This window comes from Rhincodon typus, unplaced genomic scaffold (assembly GCF_021869965.1).
Source record: "Rhincodon typus isolate 14 unplaced genomic scaffold, sRhiTyp1.1 hic_rhity00002656, whole genome shotgun sequence".
NCBI classification, from domain to species: domain Eukaryota; kingdom Metazoa; phylum Chordata; class Chondrichthyes; order Orectolobiformes; family Rhincodontidae; genus Rhincodon; species Rhincodon typus.
Window position 1 is genome coordinate 1,301 of NW_025968294.1, and position 23,700 is coordinate 25,000.

Here is a 23,700-nt window from a genome sequence, read left to right on the forward strand (position 1 = left end):
TAGCCACTCTTCATGTTCAAGCCTACAAAGTGAGTGACAGCAACTAAGTTGGCTTAGTGAAAGTTGAAGGAAGGGATGAGAATCTCAGTTAACTAATACAATCCTCACTATCAGTGTGCAGTTTATAATCTAAACCATCTCAGAACAGAAAAGGAGAATTTTCAAGATCAACAATGCCGAATCACAAAAAAAAAATTCAACCTCACCACCCTGGCTTCTCACTGCAACCCTCAATCCCTCGTCTCTGCAGAAACAAGATCAAATTGTTTCAAGGTTTCAATTTAAATGTGCTTTTCTGACAATGTAGTCCACAACTTTTATTTCTAAAGAATTTAATTTTTAAACAGCCCCGGTACTTCAACTTTCACTGAAAGCAAACGCTAACATTTCATTGAATCAGTTGCTTTTTACAAACTAAAATTGAAATTGCTTCACTTCAACCAAACCAGTTCACCGTTACTGTTCTTTAAAAGCTCTATTGAGACATTTTTGTTATGCTCAACATTTATGTCATTTCAGGGACTCAAGTTTACATACCGGGTCGCCCTCCACCACGTCTCCATTGTGGTTCTTGATGACCATGACAAGCTGAGCCTGGAAGGTGATTATTAGAACAGGTCCCTGCTCCATCATTTTCCCCATAGCCAGCTGCAATCAGAGAGAAAAAGTGTGTTGGTCAGCAAGAAATGCTCCTCTCTTTTACAGACCCATAGGCCATCAACACATTCCCTTTTACAAGGAAGCTTCTCTTAACAGTTCAATTCAAATAATAGTTTATGCAAGCCAATTGAAGCAGGTTCCCTTGGTTATGTGGCATGGAATCCATTTTCATTGCACTAATATCAGAATGGATGAATCAATCAGTAAAAGGAAATTTGCTTTTGTGATTGCAAAGCCTAACTAACAGTGCTCTACACAGAGTTCAGATGATGATGCACAATTTACAATGTCACTCCTGTTATGATTTTCTGACTTTCTACTATCTCAGTTGATTAAAGCTTACAGACAGAAGTCTTGGACTTAATTCCAAGTCTGTATCAAATTAGCAGACCTCAGCTGGGCCAGGATTTCCCTTTGGAACATAGAAGGGAAAGAAAAATCAGCCAGAGTTGCTGCTGATCATCATTCAATGATGTAGTAAAGTGCAGTGCATTGCATGAGATAAATGACATGATTTGTCAAAGCAAACAGTGCCTGTTGAGATTGAATGCCTTAAATTCACTAACAGGAAGCATGAGTGTGAAATTGCTGGAAGATCCATGTAACCATACCCAGTTAGTGCTATTGCCTTCAGGAGTAGCAGATTACAGTCAAAAATATTGTTAGGCAAAAGCCAGAAGTTTAGGACTGAAAAATAACAAAAATTGGCAAGGTGCAATGAGAATCTTGAAGAGTTAATGGCTGCAAACATGAGTAAGATACTAGGGATGAGCTGAGGGCAGAAATAGAAACATCATGCGTAAACATATGATCATTCCAACTTTACATTTCAATGGAGAATTTCAAAGGACATGATATGAACCCAAATGCCAGTGTTGATTTAGGTATTTTCTTGCTGCTTTGAAGTTTGAGACATTGTAGAACTTACAGCCCAGAGATCCAAGTGTCAGACAATAAGAACTTAATATTCAGTTTTAGGAGTTCATCCCAAAAAAAAAGGCAAGTTCTCAACATTCAATGAAACATGAGGTTTGTCACTAATGTCACCCATTCTTGTACTGTGAATGAAGTTTAATTGTTACTGTTCCATTTTGTAACAGAAAATGTCAATTAAAATGCCAACATTATTTAAACCAGCCAAGTGTTGGACTAAGGCTGACAGCACTGGAATAGAACATTGGGAAATAATAAGAACAAGAATCTGGAGCAGACTATTCACCCTCTCAAGTCTGCTCTGCCATTTAATGAGATCATAGCTGATCCGATCAAAATTTCAAATCCACACTCTCGCCACCCCAATAACTGCATCCCCCCCACCCTCACCGCTTACCAAGAATACATCTCTGTCTTAAAAATATTCAAAGACTTTGCTTCCACCAGCTTTTAGGGAAGAGAGTTCCAAAGACTTTTTATAATGCTCTGAAGGGAAAGAAGTTTACTTCATTTTTTTTAAATGAGCGGCCTTTTATTCTTAAAGTGACCCCCAGTTCTAGATTTTCCCATAAGATGAAACATTTTCTGCACATCAAGCCTGTTAATATTCCTTTGAAACATTTAATATTCTATCGAGTCACCTTACTCATCTAAACTCCAGCTATACAAGCTGAGTTTGTCTAATTCTTCCTCAAAGGAAATCGCCCATTTCAGGTGGGCAGGGTAAACCTGCTGTGAAATTATGTCAATGAATAAGGTGTGCAATGCTACACACAGTACTCCAAATCCATGCTCACCAGTGTCTTGTATAACTGAAACATAACCTTCCTACACTTGCATTCAATTTCCCTTGAAATAAAAGATAGAATTTTATCAGCTTTCCTAAATGCTTGCCATCCCTGCATACTAAACTTTTGCGATAAATGCACAAGAACACCCAGATCCCACTCATTTCAGAGCTCTATAATCTCTCACTTTTGATAGAATCATACTGTACAAAACAGGTTCTACAGTCCATCAAGTCTGCACCAAAGAAAAAACTACTCTAAATCTATACTAGTTCTACTTTCTAGCACTTGGTCCATAACCTTGAATGTCATGACATTAAGTGTTCAACCAAGTACCTTTTAAAGGTTAATATTTCAGGCTAGGTTTCTCTCGTTCTCTACATTTGTCCTTCTTTATTAACTTTTGAATATACTTGGCTGTTTTTAAAATTTTATCTAATCTTCTAACCTGCCACCTGTCTTTTCAAATGATATGCTTTCTCTTTAAGACTGATACCATTTTTAACCTTTCCAGTTATGAATGATGGATCCATTCCTGAGAAATTTCTTACTTAGGGAATGTACCTATTTATTCTGAAAAATCTGTCAACTTAGATGTTGGCCATTGCTTCTCAACTGACATTTGTTTAAACCTAATTGGCCTATTTACTTTAGCCAACTCTGCTTCCATGCCCTCAATTTCCCTTATTTAAATTTTTTAAAACAGCTTCGGACCCATTCCTCTCCCCCAAACTGAATGCTTTTCCATCATATTACAATCACTACTACTAAGAGGCATCTTCAATATGTTATGACACTGAGACAGCTGAACTATATCGGCCTTCTGCTATGGTACTCAATACACAGTTAAATTAACCCTTCAAAGACCCTCAATAGTTACTTCAATGATTGGTAACCAGACTTTTTTTGAATAACCGATCCCAGAATTCACCAGTAATTAAAATCTAGACACCAGTTTTGTATCTTAAACAAAAGACTTAATTTACTAAACAGACAATAACTTTAGCAGAGAAAAATTATAACAAGGTAATCAAAGTCAAAGACAGAAATTGCTGGAGAAACTCAGGTATGTTTTCACCCTACAGATGCTGACAGAGTTAAAATTTCAACCTCAGTGGCTCTTCATCAGATGCTATGCACATTCAGATCGAGTCTTTAGTTTTATCCTTTTATAAATTTTTGTCTTATGTTAGTTTGCTCTTAGAATTGTACTCTGTCTTCTTCCTTGTCGAGGTCTGCTTATCACTGCCTGTATAAATCCATTTCTCTTGAGCCTCATTTCCACTCGCTGATTTGCAATCTTTCCAAATTTGATCTTGTCCCCACTGTTTAGTTTAAAATCATTTTTTACTTCCATAGTTATGCAGCTTGCAAGAAAACTAGCCTTAGAACAGTTCAAATTAACACTGTCCCATCAGCACAGATCCCACTTCCCCAGAATTGGTGTCAGTGTTCCATATACTGGAACTCATTGCTCCCACACCAATCTTAGAGCCACACATTCATCTCTCCAGCCTAATATGACCAATTTGCACCTTGCTCCATAATAATCTAGGAATTATTGCCTTTGAGGTTCTGCTTTGTAATTAGCGCATAGCTCCTCATACTGATTATGCAGAACCTCCTTTGTTGCTACCTAAATGGATCAGGAAACTGAACTCTTAAACAACTTCAACTCTCTATTGAGAGTCACATACAGTGCTAAATAATGACTAGTTGCGTTTATACATTCCTACCACAAAGCCTAGCTGACGCAGTTACAAATGAACCAGTTTCAACTACTTTTTCAATTAAGCCTAACTCCTCTTCTGCAGACCTTGTTAAAACACTGCTTGTAGATTGCAGTTAAATTCTAAATGTAAACAAAATTAGCTTTGTATGAAACATATAATTCTTTATCCACTGACTGCCAGCATTCAGTCCGAGGTGAAACGGAGCTGCCAAGGTGCATTTGTATGCTTCTAAAACAAGGTTTCACTGGCGCAGTTCAAGGATACAAGCAATGGGTGGCAGCGAAAATTCGACTTGTTCCCTTCCCTATGATTGTTTATGATGGAGTTTTGCGTAAAAAGTGCTTTACTATGTCCAACTACATTTCTTATGTTCTTATCATCATGACTGAAGCCCAATGTGTCCTCAGTTTATTGCTACAAAAGAGGTGGGTGGAAATTTTACAAAAGGTTTACATTTATCCAGTGTTTATCTCATATTCAGCAAATCTCTCAAAGTACATCACAAAGGATAAAAATGTACTTTCAAATGCAATGATTATTGTTATGAAAGAAAATATGGAATGGCAAGATCCCATAACAATCATTAATTAAATAGTTTTTGGTGGTGTTGGTGGAGAACGGAACACTGGCCAGAGCAGCACCATGCCACTTAAAAATTTTACCAGATTCTAATAACTGATAATGCAAATTCTCTCAGTACTGATCAAGTACCAAGCTAGATTACATTCTCAACTTCTGGAATCTGGCTTGAAGCTTGAAGCCATAACCTTCCTACTCAAAAGGCATTAGGGCTACTAACTCAGCCAGGTGGCATTTACCTTTGCACATATTGAAGAAAAAAGACAGCCCACCGTCATCCTTGATAACTAGGTGTAGAGCTGGATGAACACAGCAGGCCAAGCAGCATCAGAGGAGCAGGAAGGCTGACGTTTCGGGCCTAGACCGGAAATGTCAGCTTTTCTGCTCCTCTGATGCTGCTTGGCCTGCTATGTTCATCCAGCTCTACACCTCGTTATCTCAGATTCTCCAACATCTGCAGTGCCTACTACCACCGTCATCCTTAATGCCTTTTACAGATAGGTGGGCACCATGGGCGCTTGAGTGCATTATTTCCCCCTCCAACTCCATATTAATTTAATTTAAAGTAGTTTAGTTTGTAAAATGTTTAGAATAGATCAAGGAGTTCTTATAAGAAAGGTACTACTCTTTATTTGTTTCCCAAATCAGTTCTTTCATGGCTTAGTGACCTTCATCGTCTAATTCACTGCTTAATGACATTTTGTGTCAACCGACAACAGGTGGACTGCAGTGGTTCAAGAAGGCAGCTCACCACCATCTTCTCAATGGCAACCAGGGACAGGCAGTAAATGCTGGCCAGCCAGTAATGCCACATTCCACAAATGAATAAAAACATGTCATTCACAATGAAACCAGTATTGAGAGCTTTTTCTAATGAGACTGAAAGATACTACACATGGTCTCACAGCTGAATTATGTGAATGCAACGTCCTCTGGCATGAGACTTATCAAAGACAACTAATATATTTAGTTATAGTGGGAACTGCCGATGCTAGAGAATCTGAGATAACAAGGTGTAGAGCTGGATGAACACAGCAGGCCAAGCAGCATCAGAGGAGCAGGAAAGCTGACGTTTCCGGTCTAGACCCGAAACGTCAGTTTTCCTGCTCGGCCTGCTGTGTTCATCCAGCCCTACACCTTGTTATCTAATATATTTAGTTAATAGACAATTGAAACATTCCAGATAAAAACCAAAAGAATTGCAGATGCTGTAAATCAGGAACAAAAACAAAGTTGCTGGAAAAGCTCAGCAGGTCTGGCAGCATCTGTGAAGGAGAAAACAGAGTTCACATTTTGGGTCTGGTGACCCTTCCTCAGAAAATAAACATTCAGTTTTGTTTCTCTCCTCTGGGGTTTCCCCTGCATCCCACTGAGCCACTCCCCCCTATCCTTTACAGACACATCCACACACCATGCTGTGTCTCAGAAGGAAGTAAGGACAAGAGAAAAAAAAACACTCTATCCCTCAATCAATGTAAACAGACATTGCTAGAAACCATTGATTTTAAAAAAGCAGAGGTTAAAATTATATACATGCTCGTCGAGCATTGGGTTTGGTTGCAAATGTTTCATCATCCTGGTAGGTAACATCATCAGTGCACCTCCGGTGAAACTTTGGTGTACTGTCCCGTTTGTTATTTATATGCCTCAGTTTTTTGGGGTGTTTGGTATCACTTCCAGTTCTATTTCTCCATGTTTTGTACACAGGGTCTAATTCAAATGTGTTTGTTGATGGAGTTCCTGTTAGAATAGCAGGCCTCCAGGAATTCCTTGGCATGTCTCTGTTTGGCTTGTGCGATTATGGATGTGTTTTCCCATTCAAATTTGTGTCCCTCATTGTTAGTGTAGTGAGACAAGTGAGAATTGGTCATGTCTCTTGGTGGCCAGTTAGTGATTGTGTATCCATACTGTCAGTTTCCTTCTGGTATGGCCTATGTAGTGTTAACTCTCAGTCCTTGCATGGTATTTTGTATATTACACCGGTTTTGCTGGTTTTGGGTATGGGATCATTTATGTTCGGCAGTAGCTATCGTAGGATGGTTGTTGGTTTGTCGGCCACCTTGATACCTACGGGTCTGAGTAGTCTTGTGGTCATCTCTGAAATGTCCTCAAATCTTCTCGAAAATGGACACCCACAAAGCACAATCCGCCGTTACCTCCGAGACAGACCACAACACGACCAGACTCAAAATTCACCCTACTGTACGTCAAGGGCATTTCAGAGATGACCACAAGACTACTAAGACCCCTAGGTATCAGGGTAGCCCACAAACCACCCTACGACAGCTACTGACAAACGTAAAGGATCCCATACCCAAAACCGGTGTAATGTACAAAATACTGTGCAAGGAGTGTGAGAAACACTCCATAGGCCAAACCGGAAGGAAACTGACAATATGGATACACGAACACCAACTAGCCACCAAGAGAAATGACTATTTCTCACCTGTTTCACTACACACAGACAAAGAGGGATATGAATTCGACTGGGACAACACATCGATAATCGCACAAGCCAAACAAAGACACGCCAGGGAATTCCTAGAGGCCTGCTATTCTGACCAGAACTCCATCAACAAACATTGAATTACACCGTGTACAAACCACTGAGAAACAGAATCAGAAGTGGTACCAAACACCCAACAAACTGAGGCATATAAATAACAAGCAGGACAGAACACCAATGCTTCACCGGAGGTGCACTGATGATATTACCTAGCAGGGAACGATATGTTTGCAACCAAACCCACCAACTCGGCGAGCATGTCTACAATCTCCTCCACAACCCGAACTACAAATCTTCTCAAAAACTTTAAGCAGAGGTTAAATTACAGCTGAAGACGCTTCACCAGTAAACATTCATTAAACTATTAATCTCTCTCTTTTCAGGGGGTGATGAACCAGAAATGTGTGTCCATTTCAGGTTCCGTTTCTCTTGGTAGCTAATACCCACTTCTGTATAGAGGGGTCTCGGACCTGCTGATTGTAATTCCCACTAATGCAGATTCTTAACTCAATGATCGTGGTGTTTAGACGTACATTCTCATTAATATTAACTGCACTGACAAATAAAAAAACATTAGTAGGGATTCATTAAGAGCATATAGATTCTTCAAACATCTACCAGCTTCAGAAAGCTTGTTCAAAACTATCAATAATTCACTACATAATGACGTCAAGAGTTTCTGGAAACTTGCATGCAAAACATTTCAGAACATAGACTATCTTTTGACAAATTACTGATAAGCTCATTATCAAAGATGAATGTTGTGATCACTTCTCTATATTGTTGATGTTATTCAGTAATTTGGATGCAAAGTATACTTAGAATGGGGCTACTAAATAAACTGCTAAGGGCTGAAAATTCTTAAATCACAGTTAGATGTTTGCAGATGGATTCCTTTTACTCAATGCAATAAGCCTTGCTACGAAAGAAGACATGAAGGGCACTTTGCTGTTTCTTCATTTTTATTTTAAAAGTTAAATTCAAATACAGGTAAAGTTCAGGTCTGTATCTAAATAATTCTTGGCAGTTCTGGCTGTATAATGCAACATTTCTCCTGATCAAAGCGGAGGATCCAGGATCAAAATGTTAGTGAATCTGTAGTAAATAAGGAAAGGAGGACTGATCTGAAATGTTGTTAACAACAGACTGCATTTCTATAGCAGCTCTGACAGGGAAGTATTGCAAGACACACAAGAATAGAACCATACACAAGAATTTGGTTCAGGTGACCATAATGTCTTAAAAGATAGGGTTCAACTTACTTAAAAAGAGCGAGTAAGAGACTTAAAGGGAGATAATTTCACATTTTAGGGCTGAGATTTACAAAGAGCCGTCAATGGCGGTGCAAAGTAATTGGGGAATGCTGAAGCAGAGTTAGAATACAGAATTCTCCAAAGGGACATAGGGCTGGAGGAGATTACAGAGAAGTATTGCTACTGCACATAATCTCTTGATCAGACCCCATCTCTTGTTCCATGTGCAGCTCCGTGCACTTAATCACATATATATTACTGTCCTTGAAAGAGGGCAACAAAGGAGGTTTGGACAGTCAGGAATTTAAACTCAAAGGAAATACTAAGTTTGTTTCATTCATTAGAGAGGAATTTTAGATTGAATAATTCAAGCTTTCTGATATTCTGAATAGGTTATAAAAACGTGTTGGGCAAATTATCCATTATGGCAAGCTATTAAAATCTCAGGTGACAGATTATAACTAAGAAAGATCAGAGTAAGAAGTTATTTTTCTAGCCAGACAACAACTCAGTTATAAAATTAGTTACCATAAAAGAGCAGGCAATATAAATTTCACGTCATTACATATTTTCTGTAGAGCAAAAGAGTTGAAAGGTCGAGTACATGGATAGATCAGAAAGACCCAAGGCTTATGGGCCTTTTCCCTTTTGTAAAATACTCTAAAATAAAAGTCAAGTAATTTTTATGGAGAAAGTGATGCAATTTTGATTTGAGAATAATTAACTGTTTTGTTTGCTGTCATGGCTTCAGGTGGCTTACAATGGCTTGCAGTTGTCTTTTCCTGTGAATAAAACTGGCATTACATCCTTGGTCAAAAAAATGGTGTGAAGGTAAGCCCAGCAACTAAAGACAAGTCAATTTAACCTTAGTAGAGGTGAAGTTTCTAGAAACAATAATTCTGGTCAAAGTTATAGTTACTGGGGCAAATGTGGGTTAATTAAAGATGTGGATTTATTAGAGGAAATTCATGTGTAATTAAAAGTGTGCGATGGAGGAAGAACCAATAGGAGCATTTGAGAGGTAATTCAATTAAAAGTGAACATGCAGGGCCAGAGAGGGAGGGCTGGGGTCTGGCACTTAGTAAATTTCCCTTCAAAGACCCAGGCACGAAAAGATCAAATGGTCTTTGTGAACTTTGGGACAAAGAACAGAATAAGGATTAAACTGTCCCAAGTGATACTTTTGCAAACCTGGAGTTCTCAATTTAATCCCCAGTCATGGATATTTCAAACAGCTTACTGAATTTAAGACACTATAGAGAGAGACCTAGTGATTCAGATACATAATTCTTGGAAATTTGCAAAGATAGACAAGGTGGTTAAGAAGGCATTTAGCATGCTCGCCTTCATTGCTCAGACCTTTGAGGAGTTGGGATGTCATGTTGAGGTTTACAGGACATTGGTTAGACCTCTTCTGGAGCATTGTGTGCAGTTCTGGCTGCCCTGTTATAGGAAAGATATTATTAAACTGGAGACGGTTCAAAAAAAATTTCAGGATGTTGCCACAAATGGAGGGCTCGAGTTATAAAAACAGGATGGATAGACTAGGACTTGTTTCACTGGAGCATAGGAGGTTGAGGAGTGACCTTATAGAGGTTTGTAAAATCATGAGGGGCATAGACAAGGTGAATAGCAAAGGTCTTTTCCCTAAGGTGAGGAGTTCAAAACTAGGGGGCACATTTTTAAAGTGAGGAGAAAGATTTAAAAAGAACATAACTTTTTTTGCATAGAGAATGGTTAGTGCATGGAATTAACTGCCAGAGGAAGTGGTGAATGCAAGAACAGTTAGAATGTTGAAGACACATTTGGATGAGTACATGAATAGGAAAGGTTTGGAGAAATATGGGCCAAACGCAGTAGCTGAGACCATTTTAGTTTGGGACCATGGTCAGCATGGACTAATTGGACCGATGGGTCTATTTCCTTGCTGTATGACTTTATTGTAATTGGAACACCATAACGTTCCAAGAAACTTGCACACAATGTACACTCATTATACTAATCTCCTGTATCTGACAACCTCACTGCCATAGATGTTTAAAATCAGCTTCTAAGAAAAAGTTCAGCAGCATTTGTGGAAAAACAGAACACAGACAGTTAACAGAACGTAGAACATAGCATTGTACAGCACAGTACAGGCCCTTCAGCCCACGATGTTGTGCCGACCTATTATCTTACTAAGATCAATCTACCCTGCATACCCTACATTTTACTATCCTCCATGTGCCTATCCAAGAGTTGCTTAAAAGTCTCTTAATGTTTCAGGGTTAAAACCATTCCTCTAGATTTTGAAAGGGTCTTAGAGCTGAATCATTGACAAACTAATTTCTATTTTGCTGCAGACATTAAGACAAGCTGTGTATATCCAGCCTTTTGTTGTTTTTAAATTTGGTTTCTGCAAGTTGTCCAGCTCTTCATTCTGGTACCAAATTTGCACTTAGGTGTACAGCAAATACAGGACAAAATCTTGAGGCGAAAACAGGAACCGTACTGTAGTAAATGGTTTGTTGTAGAAACAACAGTCTGAATTTTAAGATATTTAGAAGTTCCTGGCAATGTCTTCAAGGTTGAATTTGGATGTACACTCTGAAATCAGCCTCCTCCCAGGGCCCTTTTAAAGCAAAGCATTAATTCTAAGTACCTGAGAAATTAGCCATTAAGGAGATTAAAAGAGAAATGTGACTGCTAAAGAGAATAAAAGTCATTCTCTGAAAGTATATCAGAAGTCTTTAATTTTACTCTTATCCTAATAAATCCCCCATAAGCCAGTAACATAATTGAATTGTTTATTTAAGTAATTAAAATAAAATTAAAATACATGCAAACCTTTTGACATTTCTAGCAAAACATTTTACAAATGAAACTACTCCCTAGGGCAGAGACCTGGCAGTGCCCCAAAAGAAGCAAGAGAAGGAGAGAAGGGAATTAGTGAAGATGCTTGGGGAAAGGGGTAGGGAAAGAGAAAGATGATCACTTTGACAGCTCCCATACAATTCTCAGCATTTGAGAACAGCAATCCTGCAATCCCACGGGACGGAGAGTAGGTGGTTCTCTACTTGTCCTTGAGGAAGGTGCACTATGCAAGAAGCTTCCAGGAAAGGCAAGTACAAGAATGTCTTAAAAATAGGGAGCTCAGATCCTCAAAAACAGAACACACAGAAAACCAAAACAAATGAAACACCACACATGATTCAGCAAATACAGTTACAGTCAATCCAAAAGCTGTAACAAAAATCTGAACACTATAATTGAGCAGGAAATGCATTTTGCATTAGACGGCTCGAGTTGAAGAGCTGTCACTAGCACAGGTATGATGGGCTGATAGATCCTATACTGATGTTTCTAACAATTTGAGATCCAAACTTGTTTCCGTGAGATGCCTGCATGTTTGTTTGTGCAAAACTGCATAGTTTCTTGTTTCTATGTTGCAATTTGTTACACATATTAAATTATTTCGTTAAACATATTCTCCCTGGTTTCCTTATTTACTTTAGTTTGCTTATCATGAATTTGTCCTGTGTTCTGGATTCCTGCGCACAATATATTTTGAACTGTTTGTAACATTAGACTGTTTATTAAGTCTTTCTTTGATTCTTATTTTAGATTTCCGTTTGAAAAGTCTATTCTAACTACTTCAAGTTTCACGGCGACGTAAGATAGAAAATTAGGCAGTTTGGCGGGGCTGGCGATCGAGGAACTTTTTTATATTCATTCATGGGATATGGATGTTGCTGGCTCAGCTAGCCTTTATTGCCAGGTTGCCCTTGAGAAGGGCATGATATACTGCCTTCTGGAAGCACTGCAATCCATTTGGTACAGTTAGAGTCACAATGCCATTAGTGAGAGAATTCCAGGATTTGCCAGCAACACTAATGCAGCAGCGATACACTTCCAAGTCAGGATGGTGAGTGGCTCAAAGAGGAACCTGCAGGGAAACTAGCAATCGAAAGGTTGCTTTTCCAAAACAAAGTATATAGTGGACCGACAACATCGGATTTTTTTCAGTTACTGCTCATGTTTGCTATCGAACTTTGATTTTCTGATTACATTCTTTTTAAAACTTGAACAAATAAATACTGCAAAATGACTACACATCTAATTATTTTGCAAAGAGTGCCAACCTCCTTATTATCCAGGCTTTCTGATTTTGCTGTTGTATCCATAAAGTCTTCTTCTAAAGTTTAAACCCATATTAATCTGCAGTAATTTCAAATTGCTCATAACGCCTTTATAATTTCTTCATTTCTGATTTATCCAGTACAAAGGAAGAAAAAAGTCCTTTCCATACCACAAATTGAAAACATCACAAGTTAACTGGGCTGCAACGGTTCACAAGCTAGATTACACAGGGCCCCATCTTTATCATCACCTGTTTCATTTATCAGGAGTTCAGCTGCATGGAACCTTCTTGAAGTCTTTTCTTTCAATTTCTTTATTCTGTTATTTACTGAAAAGGTAGTTCTGCTATAATGCATGTTTTGTTAATGTGAATTGGCTGTAACGCAGACGCTGTTTGGATAACGCAAACTTTCTATTGTACAGGTATAGCGATTTTCTGTAGCGATTCTGTAACGCAATTTTCTAAGGCAATTTTCTGTAGCACGAGGTCACGCAAGCGCACAACTATCACGTTATAGGAGAACTACCTGTGGTTATAAAAAGGAGAAAGAAAGGATTGGCATTTATACAGTACCTTAAACCCCCTCAGGATGCCGCCAAGTATGTGACAGTCAATACAGTAGTACTTTTGAAGATTTGCCACTATTGTAGTGCTGTCATGTAGGAAATGTGGTAGCCAGGCTGTGGACAGCAAGGTCCCACAAAGACACTGATTATCTGTTTTAATTATGACCAGATAATCAGTTTTAGATGGCAGTTCACAGAGCTGTAGAGCAGAGCAGTTCACTCAGCTCATCATGTCTGTGATAGCTCCCCAAACAAGTAAACTCACTATGTCCTATCTCTTGGCTTCTCCCGTAACCCTGCACATTGTTCCTTTTCAAATAACAATCTAATTCTCTTTCAAATTCTTTGATTAAACTTGCCTCTGTCGCAGTCAGACATTGCAGCCTTAACTAATCACTGCATGACAGAAGTTCTTTTCCCATATCATCTTTGCTTCTTTCAGTAATTACATTAATTCTTTGCCCTCTCATTCTTGATTATTTCATGAGTTGGAACATTTTCTCCTATGTATTCTCATGATTTTGAATATTTCAATCAGATCTCTGCTCAACCTTCTCTTCTTGAAGGAGAACAATCCCAACTTCTCCAATCTACCCTCAAATGAAATTTCTCATCCCTGGAACTACTACTGTCTTCTCTCTAATGCCAGAACTGGAATCAATTTTCCAGCTGTGATTAAACTCCTATCTTATGAAACTTCATCATAATTGCATTGTTCCTATAGTCTAAGGTCCAACTAATATAGCCCGAAATATTGTATGCTTTATTGATCACTCATGCAACCTGTCTTGCTACCTTTAAGATCTTATGCATGTATACACCCAGGTCCATTGCTCCTGCACCCTCCTTAAAGGTGCACCCTTATTAGTTAATGGACAATTATTAGGCTGAAGGTAAAGCAACACGAGGTGCCAGAATTAATGAGAAGTTTATGAATATTTATTCATGTGGAAGCTTTCTTATTGCTTTTACATTGGTCTTAGTTTCTATATTTTGGGACACCCAGGAAGCATCAACTTCAACAGGACTACATCACTAGGCATTCATACTGCAGATTCCATTTGTCTTGGAGTCATAGAATCACAGAGTATGGAAACAGACCCTTTGGCCCAACTTGTCCATGGTGACCAGGTTTCCTAAATTGAACTAGCCCCATTTGCCTGCATTTGGCCCATATACCTCTAAGCCTTTCCTATCCATGTACTTGCCCAAATGTCTTTTAAATGTTTTAACTGTACTTGCTACTACCACTTCCTCTGGCAGCTTGTTCTGCATACACACCACCCTCTGGATGCCCCTTGGATCCTTTTTAAATCTTGCCCCCTCACTTTAAACATATGCCGTCTAATTTTGGACTCCCCTACCCTGGGAAAAGACCTTGGCTATTCAACTTATCTATGCCCCTCTTGATTTTATAAACCTCTATATGGTCACCCCTCAGGTTTTGTACCAGTACTTTCTTCTTTACTGAAGAGGCTGATTCACTCAGGTACATTTCCAGAGGCATTGTAAATCCCTTGCTGATTAATTTAAACAAAATGTCTGATAATAAATGTTGGCAGATTCTGCGGTTTTGGAAATATGTCTATTTAGCTAAATGTAGCCTCTGTCTTCACATGCACATTTACCTTCCAGGTCATCAGTTAGTGTTCTGCAGCTGATCTGCTGCACCCAAATTCAGGAACACGGAGGCTAAATTGTGACAAAACTATGGCTTTAAGATATGTATTTTGTCCTGGTATTTTTTATGAAAAAATGTTGAGGCAGAGGTGTTGCTCAAAGCCGATAAAGTAAACAGCTTGTGAGGCCTTGGCTTTTTTTTTTTTTAAGTTGGAACAATAGAAGCAGTCTGAATAGGTGGGATCAAGCTCCCATAGAACCAGGATTTTTAGTTTCAGCTTTCTGCAGTTGCTGGGGTCACGAAGCTCTTATTCCTCTCTCTGTTACAGCTAAACGCTGGGGTTCTCTTCCTGCTGCTAGAATTGCATGTAAGACAATCTATTTTCCTGAATTTACCTTTGCCAAGGGTGTGCATATGGGATGTTACTATATTGGAAGTTAAATTAGTATACAGACACACAAAATTTGTTAAGCATTTCAATAGTTACAGTTAAGCCGATTCTTATTTTTATTTGGTCTATATTTTAACTGTAGTGTAATAATAAAGCATGTTTTGCTTAAAGTCAATAGTTGAAATGCAATTCCTTACACTTACCTTTAAAATAAGAAAAGTTAGGGTCTAGACAATATTCTTAATATATTTTGAAAGGGGTTGGACTGATCCACAGCAAATTTATGAATATTTTGTTCACAAGTCATTAGTTAGTTAATAGGTGCCTAACTTTCAACTATATGCACCATAGTTTTAGGGCAGCTCAAAGCTTGTTCCTGGAGATCATTTTGCTACCTTGTCTCAGACAACTGAAGACCTTGAGTCAAATGTCCTGAAGTAATAAGTATACCAATGCAGTGACTGAAATAGTAACAGCCATTGTACATAATGTATGACCTGCTCCCAACGCGCTGGTTGTGTTATTAGGAAAATGACAAATGCCCTTAAATGCTCAATCTCAAGGACATAAACAGGGGTTTTTGGAATAAGTTTCAAAATATAGCAGTGAGCACTAAAACAATACTGGTACACAGATAGCGAAGGATAGACAGATTATTTGGTATTTTGACATGCTTCTTCATTGACCTGTTGTGAAAGGCCAACATGAAAATCACTCTTTCAGGATTAACTCACCTGTTATGTATTTCCTGAATTCTGTTTTTGTTGAGAGTCATACTGACGAGACATGCCAGTGCTGAGGAACAGAACATGTTTTTTCAGATGCCAAGTGGTGGCATTAAGCATTTCTAAATCACATACACAGGAATTAGATATAAAGTACCCTATACTTGTGGACCTCCTGTCACACAACGAGGGGGTGAACACTGCTAATTAAGCCAATTACTTACATCAATGTTGTCAATGTCGAGTATTTTGGATCGGAACTGAAGGTTCATGGCTTTGGCTTGCTGGATGGGTTGTGCAAGCTGGCTGTAGGTCTGTTTGTGAGGTAAACAAACAAAATGTTATTGTTAAATACCGAACCACTGAACTGTCTGAAGAGGTCAAGTAAGTTGGAATACACAATGTCTTGGACCTATATGGATATTAAGTTTAATTCTACTCAAGGTTCACACTCCAGCTTGAAATTTTGGAATGGGTTTCTTTATTTGTTTATGGGATGTGCATCGCTGTCATGGCCAGCATTTGTTCCCATCCCTAACTACCCTTGGACTGAGTGGCTTGGTGGGTCATTTCAGAGGGCAATGGACAACCAATAACATCATCATGGATTTGGAGCAACATACTAGTCTGACTAGGTAAGGATAGCAGATTTCATTCACAATAAAATTTATTTAACCAGATGTATTTTTACAACAATTAATGAACAGTTGTTATGGCTGCCATTACTGAGACTAGCTTTATATTTCAGTTTGATTAATTGAACTTAAATTCTACAAGCTATCTTGGTGGTATTTAAAAACATGCCACCAAAGCCCGAATCACCAGTCCAGTGACATCAAACTATGCCGAGATAACATGTTGTAGAGCTGGATGAACACAGCAGGCCAAGCAGCATCAGAGGAGCAGGAAAGCTGACATTTCGGGCCTCGACCAACTATGCCACCATCTTTTTTAAAATGACAAATAAGCACAAAATCAAAATAATGTAAAGTACGGTACTATTTTAGATACCCTGTGCCAGCACCAAATATTCTCAGGTCAGGTGCAGTACAGATTACTTGCAGAATAAAGATTATTGTATTCTGCCCCCAAGTATTAACAGTTCAGATATAATCTACATTAGATACAGAGTAAGACTCCCTCTACGGAGTCCCATCAATATGCCTCAAGTCTAAGCTTTAAGGTAGTCTCTACACCTCCACCAGCAAAATGCCTAATTTTCAAGAAATGTGTAGAACTGCTTCACCCATCCTCAGATCATTGTTTGTACCATCTACCCTTAATGTCCCTCACTATGTTACAATGTGAAACACACAAGCCATATGTTGATTTAGTAATGAGGTAAATGGATATCATAAATATCAGAGCAGAAAGAATCAGTCACACCTCCAAACATTATCAGTAGTTATTTGTGTTATTCAAGAATGCTGATTTACTATGGCTGTTGAATAAAAATTAAATTACTGCACATTTCATTGGGTAGGAAAATGATGAAACACTTCCAGAATACATTGCACGCCATTCAAATGATGCAGCAACATCTTGTGATGTAATGACCTGGTCTCGCTATCACATATTTCACTTACAGCTTTGATACATACATATAGGTAAAAAGCATCTGATTTTTGGCAAGGACAAACATTAATGCATTGGCTGTGAAATAAGCTTCACTCTGTACCCTCCACTGACCAGAGATACAGACTAAGGTCAGCTCATGTAGAACTTCTGAGGACATGAAGAGTGTCTGATCAGTACAGTCAGACAGAAAGGGTTAGTAGATTCCATGGGCAGGAACAGCAGATCAAGGGTTGGGTAGAAAGCAGCCTGAAATTTAGGTCTGGGTGGCAGTTCAACAGAAAGTCGACGAGCATAAAGGAATGGGATTATTTGAAACAAAAGGAACTGCGTAGCAAGTGGTGGCACCAGTAGAGCTCTTCACCTTTCACCACTAAACTGAAATTCCAAGTGGTGAATGATATTATAGAGTCAGAGTCATAGAGGTCTACAGCACAGAAAAGGTCCCTTCAGTCAATCAAGTCTGGTTGGTCAACTATTTTAATTCCGATTTTCAGCACTTGGCCCAGAGCCTTGTATGCCTTGACACTGCAAGTGTACATCTAAATACTTCTTAAATGTCTAAGCATTTCAGCATCGACCATCCTTACAGGCAGACAGTTCCAGATTCCCACCATCCTCTGGGTGAAAAACTTATTCCTCACATCCCCTCCAAATCTCTTGCCTCCTTACCTTAAATCTATGCCCCTGGTCATTGATCCCTCCACAAGGGGAAAAGTTACTACTTGTCTAGCCCTCAATTTTATACATCTCAATGGCGTTCTCCCTCAGTCTACTCTGCTCCAAGGAATGCAACCCCAGTTTATCCAATCTATCTTCATAACTAAAAATCTCCATAAGACACAAGGCCAGAATTAGGCCATTTGGCCCATTGAGTCTGCCCTGCCATTCGATCATGGCTGATGTGTTTCTTAATCCCATTCTCCTGCCTTTTCCCTATAACCCATGATCCCCTTACCAACCAAGAACCTATCTATTGGTCCTAAATACAATCAATTATTGCCAAGGAGATGGAGTTCCACAGATTAACCGTACCCTGGTTGGAGAAATTCCTCATCATCTCCATTCTAAAGGGTCATCCCTTCCGTCTGAGGTCGTTCTTCTCTATCCAGGCCTCAAAGCCCAGGCAACTATGGTAAATCTCCTCTCTATCCTCTCCAGTGAAATCACATCTATCCTCTGATGTAAATTCCAGAACTGCACACAATACTCTAGGTGTAGCCTAACCAACTTTTCTCATTCAGTTCCAGCATAACGTTCCTGTTCTTAAACACGATGCATTGGCCAATAAAAGTATCCCATATACCTTTATTGAACTGTCCTGCTACCTTAAGAGGCCAATGACATGCACGCCAAGATCCTTCTGATCCTTGGTGCTTCCTAGGGAACTACTGTTCAAGTATTCCCTTTGCCATGTTAGTCCTGCCCACGTGTATTAACTCTCACTTATTCAGATTGAAATGTATTTGTGACTAATCAGCCCATCTGACCAGCTTAACTATAAATACAAAAAGCCGAATGTAGGGATTCTATGAAAAACACCCCTCAACCATCATCTGTGCTTCCTTCCACTCAGCTAATTCTGGATCCAATTAGCCAAGTTTCCTTGGATCCCATGGACCCGTATCTTTGAAATCAGTTTCCCATGAAGGGTCTCATCAAAAGACCTTTCTGAAATCCAAACAGAACATGTCAAAGTCCTTACCATCAACACACCTGGTTACCTCTTCAAAAAGTTCGATCAAGTTGGTCAGACATGACTTCCCCTTAACAAAACCACGCTGACCGTTCTTGACTTGTCCCAAGCGCAGAATAATTGTCCTTCAGAATTGCTTCTGATAGATTTCCCACGGCTGAGTTTAGACTGAATGGTATGTAGATTCCTAGCCCCGAGCTCCCTTCCTTTAATAATATTACCACATTAGCTGTCATCCAATCCTCTGGCACCCCTCCTGTGTTCAGAGAGGAATTGAAAATTATCAGTACCCTTGCTATTTCCTCACTTAAGTCTGGGATACATTTCATCAGTCCTGGAGATTTATCCACTTTGAAGCCTGCCAGACCACTCAGAACTTCCTTGGTGTCTATGCTAATTCATTTAATACATCACAGCATTATGCAAATCCATTCATTTTCTCAGGATTCCTAACAATTAGAGTGGGAATCTAGAAATACAGTGAGAAGGCCTGCTTGCTAATGTTATGGAATGGTAGGTCGGATTGTAGAATGGGTGATGAGCTGGATAATGAAAAAGGGTCAGCCTAACTGGACCTAAACCATTGCCAGGTCTCAATGATTTTAACTCACTATTCCTTCAGTCGATTCAGATTTTATTAAATGTCTTGGGTGAGATGTCAAGACAAGATGTCATTTGCATGTTTAAGCAGCATAAAAGATCCTATGGCATAGTTTGAAGAATAGCAACATGGTTCGCCAACGAGTCCTGGTGAACATTTCCTTTTTAAAATGCTAAAACAGATTACATGGTTAGTTGTTCATGAGCTGTTTATGAAACCTCACTATTTGCAAACTGGTTACTTGTTTACCTAAGTAAATAGCTAAGAATATACCTCAAAATTCACTGGCTGAGAAGAGCTTTAGGGTGTTCTAAGAATGGAAAAGGCATGTTATAAACACAAGTTCTTTATTTTCCTTACTTTGCACTAAATTAAACTGCCCACCATTAGCTCAGGCTCCCAAAATAATCCAAACAAATCACAAAGGATCCCTAGAGGCAACTGCTGCAACGCAAAACAACTGATTGCCAGGCACTGCATGTGCATCTACCAGTTACAGTGCTAAGTAATAGTAAATGAGCTGGAGAAAGTAAATTACTTCTAAGCATTTCCTCAACTGTACTCAATACCAAATCATATCCTGCAGTTCCAGAGTACAGTAATGAGCGACCTTAAATCTCAAAATTCCCTGGAGACTGATTTGATAACAAAGGGTAATCTCAAACTCCCCAATATCAGACTGTGTCCTACAAACAGAACAATTTCTCTTTCTGCAAGGAACAGACACATGCATCTTATTAGCAAAGGTGATTCACAACTGACAAGCTCATCATGCGAACAACTGAATTTCAAATCTTACTTTCACAAACTGCATTCACTCGGTAATCTGCTCCAGCTACCAAACCAGCTGTATTAAGAATAAATCTTCACAAACATTCCAATTATGGGGTAACAAATAAGAGTTTGGCTTTATTTTTAAGAATTCCTCATTTCTCAAGGTTTAACAGCAAAATCAATGGGACGGAGTGGAATTAGCGGAGACATTTATCATGGTTAAACATCAACATTGAAAATAGGTGCAAGTATAGGCCATTCGTACCTTCAAGCCTGCACTATCATTCAAAGTGATCGTGGCCGATCACACAATTTCAGTAGTCCACTCCCGCTTTCTCTCCATCCACTTTGATCCCATTTGCTACAAAAGCCACATCCAGCTCCCTCTTGAATATATCTAACAAACCAGCCCCAACAGCTTTGTGGTAGAGAATTCCACAGGTTCACAACTCAGTGAAGAAATTCTTCCTCATCTGAGTCCTGAATGGCTTACCCCTTATTCTTAATTGTGACACTCTAGTTCTGAACTTCCCCAACATCAGGAACATTGTTCCCGCATCTAGCCTGATTAGTCCCATCAGGATTTTATATGTTTCTATGAGATTCCTCCTCATTCTTCTAAATTCCAGTGAGTACAAGCCCAGTCGATCCAGTCTTTCCTCATATGTCAGTCCTGCCATCCTGAGAATCAGTCTGATGAACCTTCACTGGACTCCCTCAACAGCAATGTCTTTGCTCAGACTAGGAGAACAAAACTGCACAGAATACTCAAGGTGTTGTCTCACCAAGGCCCTTTATAACTGCAAGACATCCTTACTCCGATACTCAAATCCCCTTGTTACGAACGCCAGCATGCCATTAGCTTTCCTCACCACCTGCTGCACCTGCATGCCAACTGTCAGTGATTAATCTACCATGACACCCAGGTCTTGTTGCACCTCCCCTTTTCCAAAACTGCCACCATTCAGATAACAATCTGCCTTCCTGTTTTTGCCACCAAAATGAATAACCTCATATTTATTGATATTATATTGCATTTGCCAAGTATTGGCTGACTCAGCCAGCCTGTCCAAGTCACCCTGCAGCCTCTTAGCATCCTCCTCACAGCACACACTGCCAGCCAGCTTAGTGTCGCCTGCAAATTTGGAGATGTGGCATTCAATTCCTTTGCCCAAATCGTTAATGTATATTGTGAACAGCTGGGGTCCCAGCACTGAACCCTGCAGTACCCAACTCATCACTGCCTGCCACTCTGAAAAGGACCTGTTTATTCTAACTCTCGGCTTCCGTCTGCCAACCACTTCCCTATCCACATCAATACTTTACCTTTGATAACATGAGCTTTAATTTTACTCACTAATCTGTGTGTGGGACCTTGTCAAAAGCTTTTTCAAAGTCCAGATACACAACATCTGTTGATTCACCCTTGACCACTCTACTAGTCACATCCTCAAAAAATTCCAGAAGATTTGTCAAGCATGATTTCCTTTTAGTAAATCCATGCTGACTTGGACCAATCCTGTCACTGCTTTCCAAATGTGAAGTTACTACATCCTTAACAATTGACTTCAGCATTTTCCCCACCACCGTCAGGCTAACTGGCCTATAATTCCCCATTTTTTCTTCTCCCTCCTTTTTCAAAAAAGTGAGGTTACATTAGCTACCTTCCAGACTGCAGGAAAATGATCACCAATGCATCCACTACTTCTTGGGCTACTTCAAGTATTCTGGGATGCAGAGCATCAGGCCCTGGGGCCTTATCAGATTTTAATCCCATCAATTTCTCTAATACCATTTCCCTACAAATAATGATTTCCTTCATTTCCTCCTTCATACTTGACCCTCTAGCATTTCCAGAAGGTTATAGAAGGGGCACCGGGGAAACTTCAAATTTACCCACCAATTATCACTGTCATTTCTCATGGTTTTATCATAATGATTCTCCAACAGATCTCAATTTTGTTGTCTGCCTTTTAGGCAAAATAGCTCAGGAACTCTACAGGTGCCTCGGGTACCTTTTGCCCTCCTAACATGAATTTCATGAGGGCTTTCACAGCCAAACCTAATCTTGCCTCCATACTTTGAAACATAGGACTGATGAGCAGGATTAGGCCATTCGGCTCTTCAAGCCTTCTCTACCTTATTTGCTTGTGATCTGAGCACCACTTTCCTGTCCACCCTGACAGCCCTCCACTCTCTTGTCTATCAAAAGCCTAACCAACTCTGCTTTGACAGTAAGTGACTCAGCCTCCACTACTTTCTGGGAAAGAGAATTCCACATAATAACAACCTTTGGAGAAAAAAAAATACTCATCTCAGCCTTCAAAACAGGAGGCCGTTATTCATAAGCTCTGTTCTCGAGTTCTAGTCTCCATGCAAAGGGAACATCAAAGCAGCACCCACCTCAGCAAGTCTCTTCAGGAACTTGAAGGTTTCAATAAGATTCTTCTAAACATCAATGGGTGTACGCCCATCCATACAATGTCCACACATTCTAGTAGGAATGTCAGGATTGTGATTTTAGGGTTTGAGGAACTGCTCATTGATTTTTCCCTCTCATTTAGGTCCATAGCAACACTTCTTTTGGTTGTTCAGCAGCAAGTTGCCCCACCCACTGATACAGATAACCTTCTGTGGGCTCATATGGCCTTAATAACACACTGAATAAATATATTGATGGGGAGAACATTTATTCTGTTACGCAGAGTAAAAAAAGGAAAGAGATTTGTTTAACTAAAATACATACTGCTTCATAACACCAATCCTTCAGAACTTCTAGTTCGCCTCTCATGATGGCCTGCAAAACAAAACAGATTTTCAGTCAAAGCCTCTCTCCATTTATTTCAAGAGTTTCTTAACAAAACAATTCAATTACAATAACATTTCAACATCATAAGGGAATCAGTTCCCTTAATGCAGTTGCTCAAATAGGTGACTCATTTAAAGGTTAAGGTCTCTGATTGCAGATTCCCCCATCAATAAATAATCAGGTCAATGATGGTATAATTGTAAATGCACAGGAAGGACAGAACTGTTTTCTCATCACACTTAGCAACCTGGTTGATACAGTTACAAATAACATCAGTCACGAAAGAATAAAGAAATGTTCAGCCCATTTCAGTCTCCATTTCATTTTTTTTGATATTTGGTCATGGGACATAGGACACCTCAGGCTAGAC

At 39.4% G+C, this 23,700-nt stretch overlaps 1 protein-coding gene across 1 annotated transcript; it reads right to left on the reverse strand.

The window, feature by feature from the left end:
• Window positions 1-206: 206 nt before the first annotated feature.
• On the reverse strand, window positions 207-23,328 carry LOC109917494 (mitochondrial import inner membrane translocase subunit TIM44-like; the record flags this gene model as incomplete). Its single annotated transcript, XM_048593317.1, has 4 exons — window positions 23,268-23,328; window positions 16,100-16,189; window positions 538-648; window positions 207-244 (listed from the first exon to the last, which is right to left on the reverse strand). Coding segments are annotated over exons 1-4 (284 nt in total), but the record flags the coding sequence as incomplete, so codon positions are not given.
• Between the last annotated feature and the right edge of the window lie 372 nt (window positions 23,329-23,700).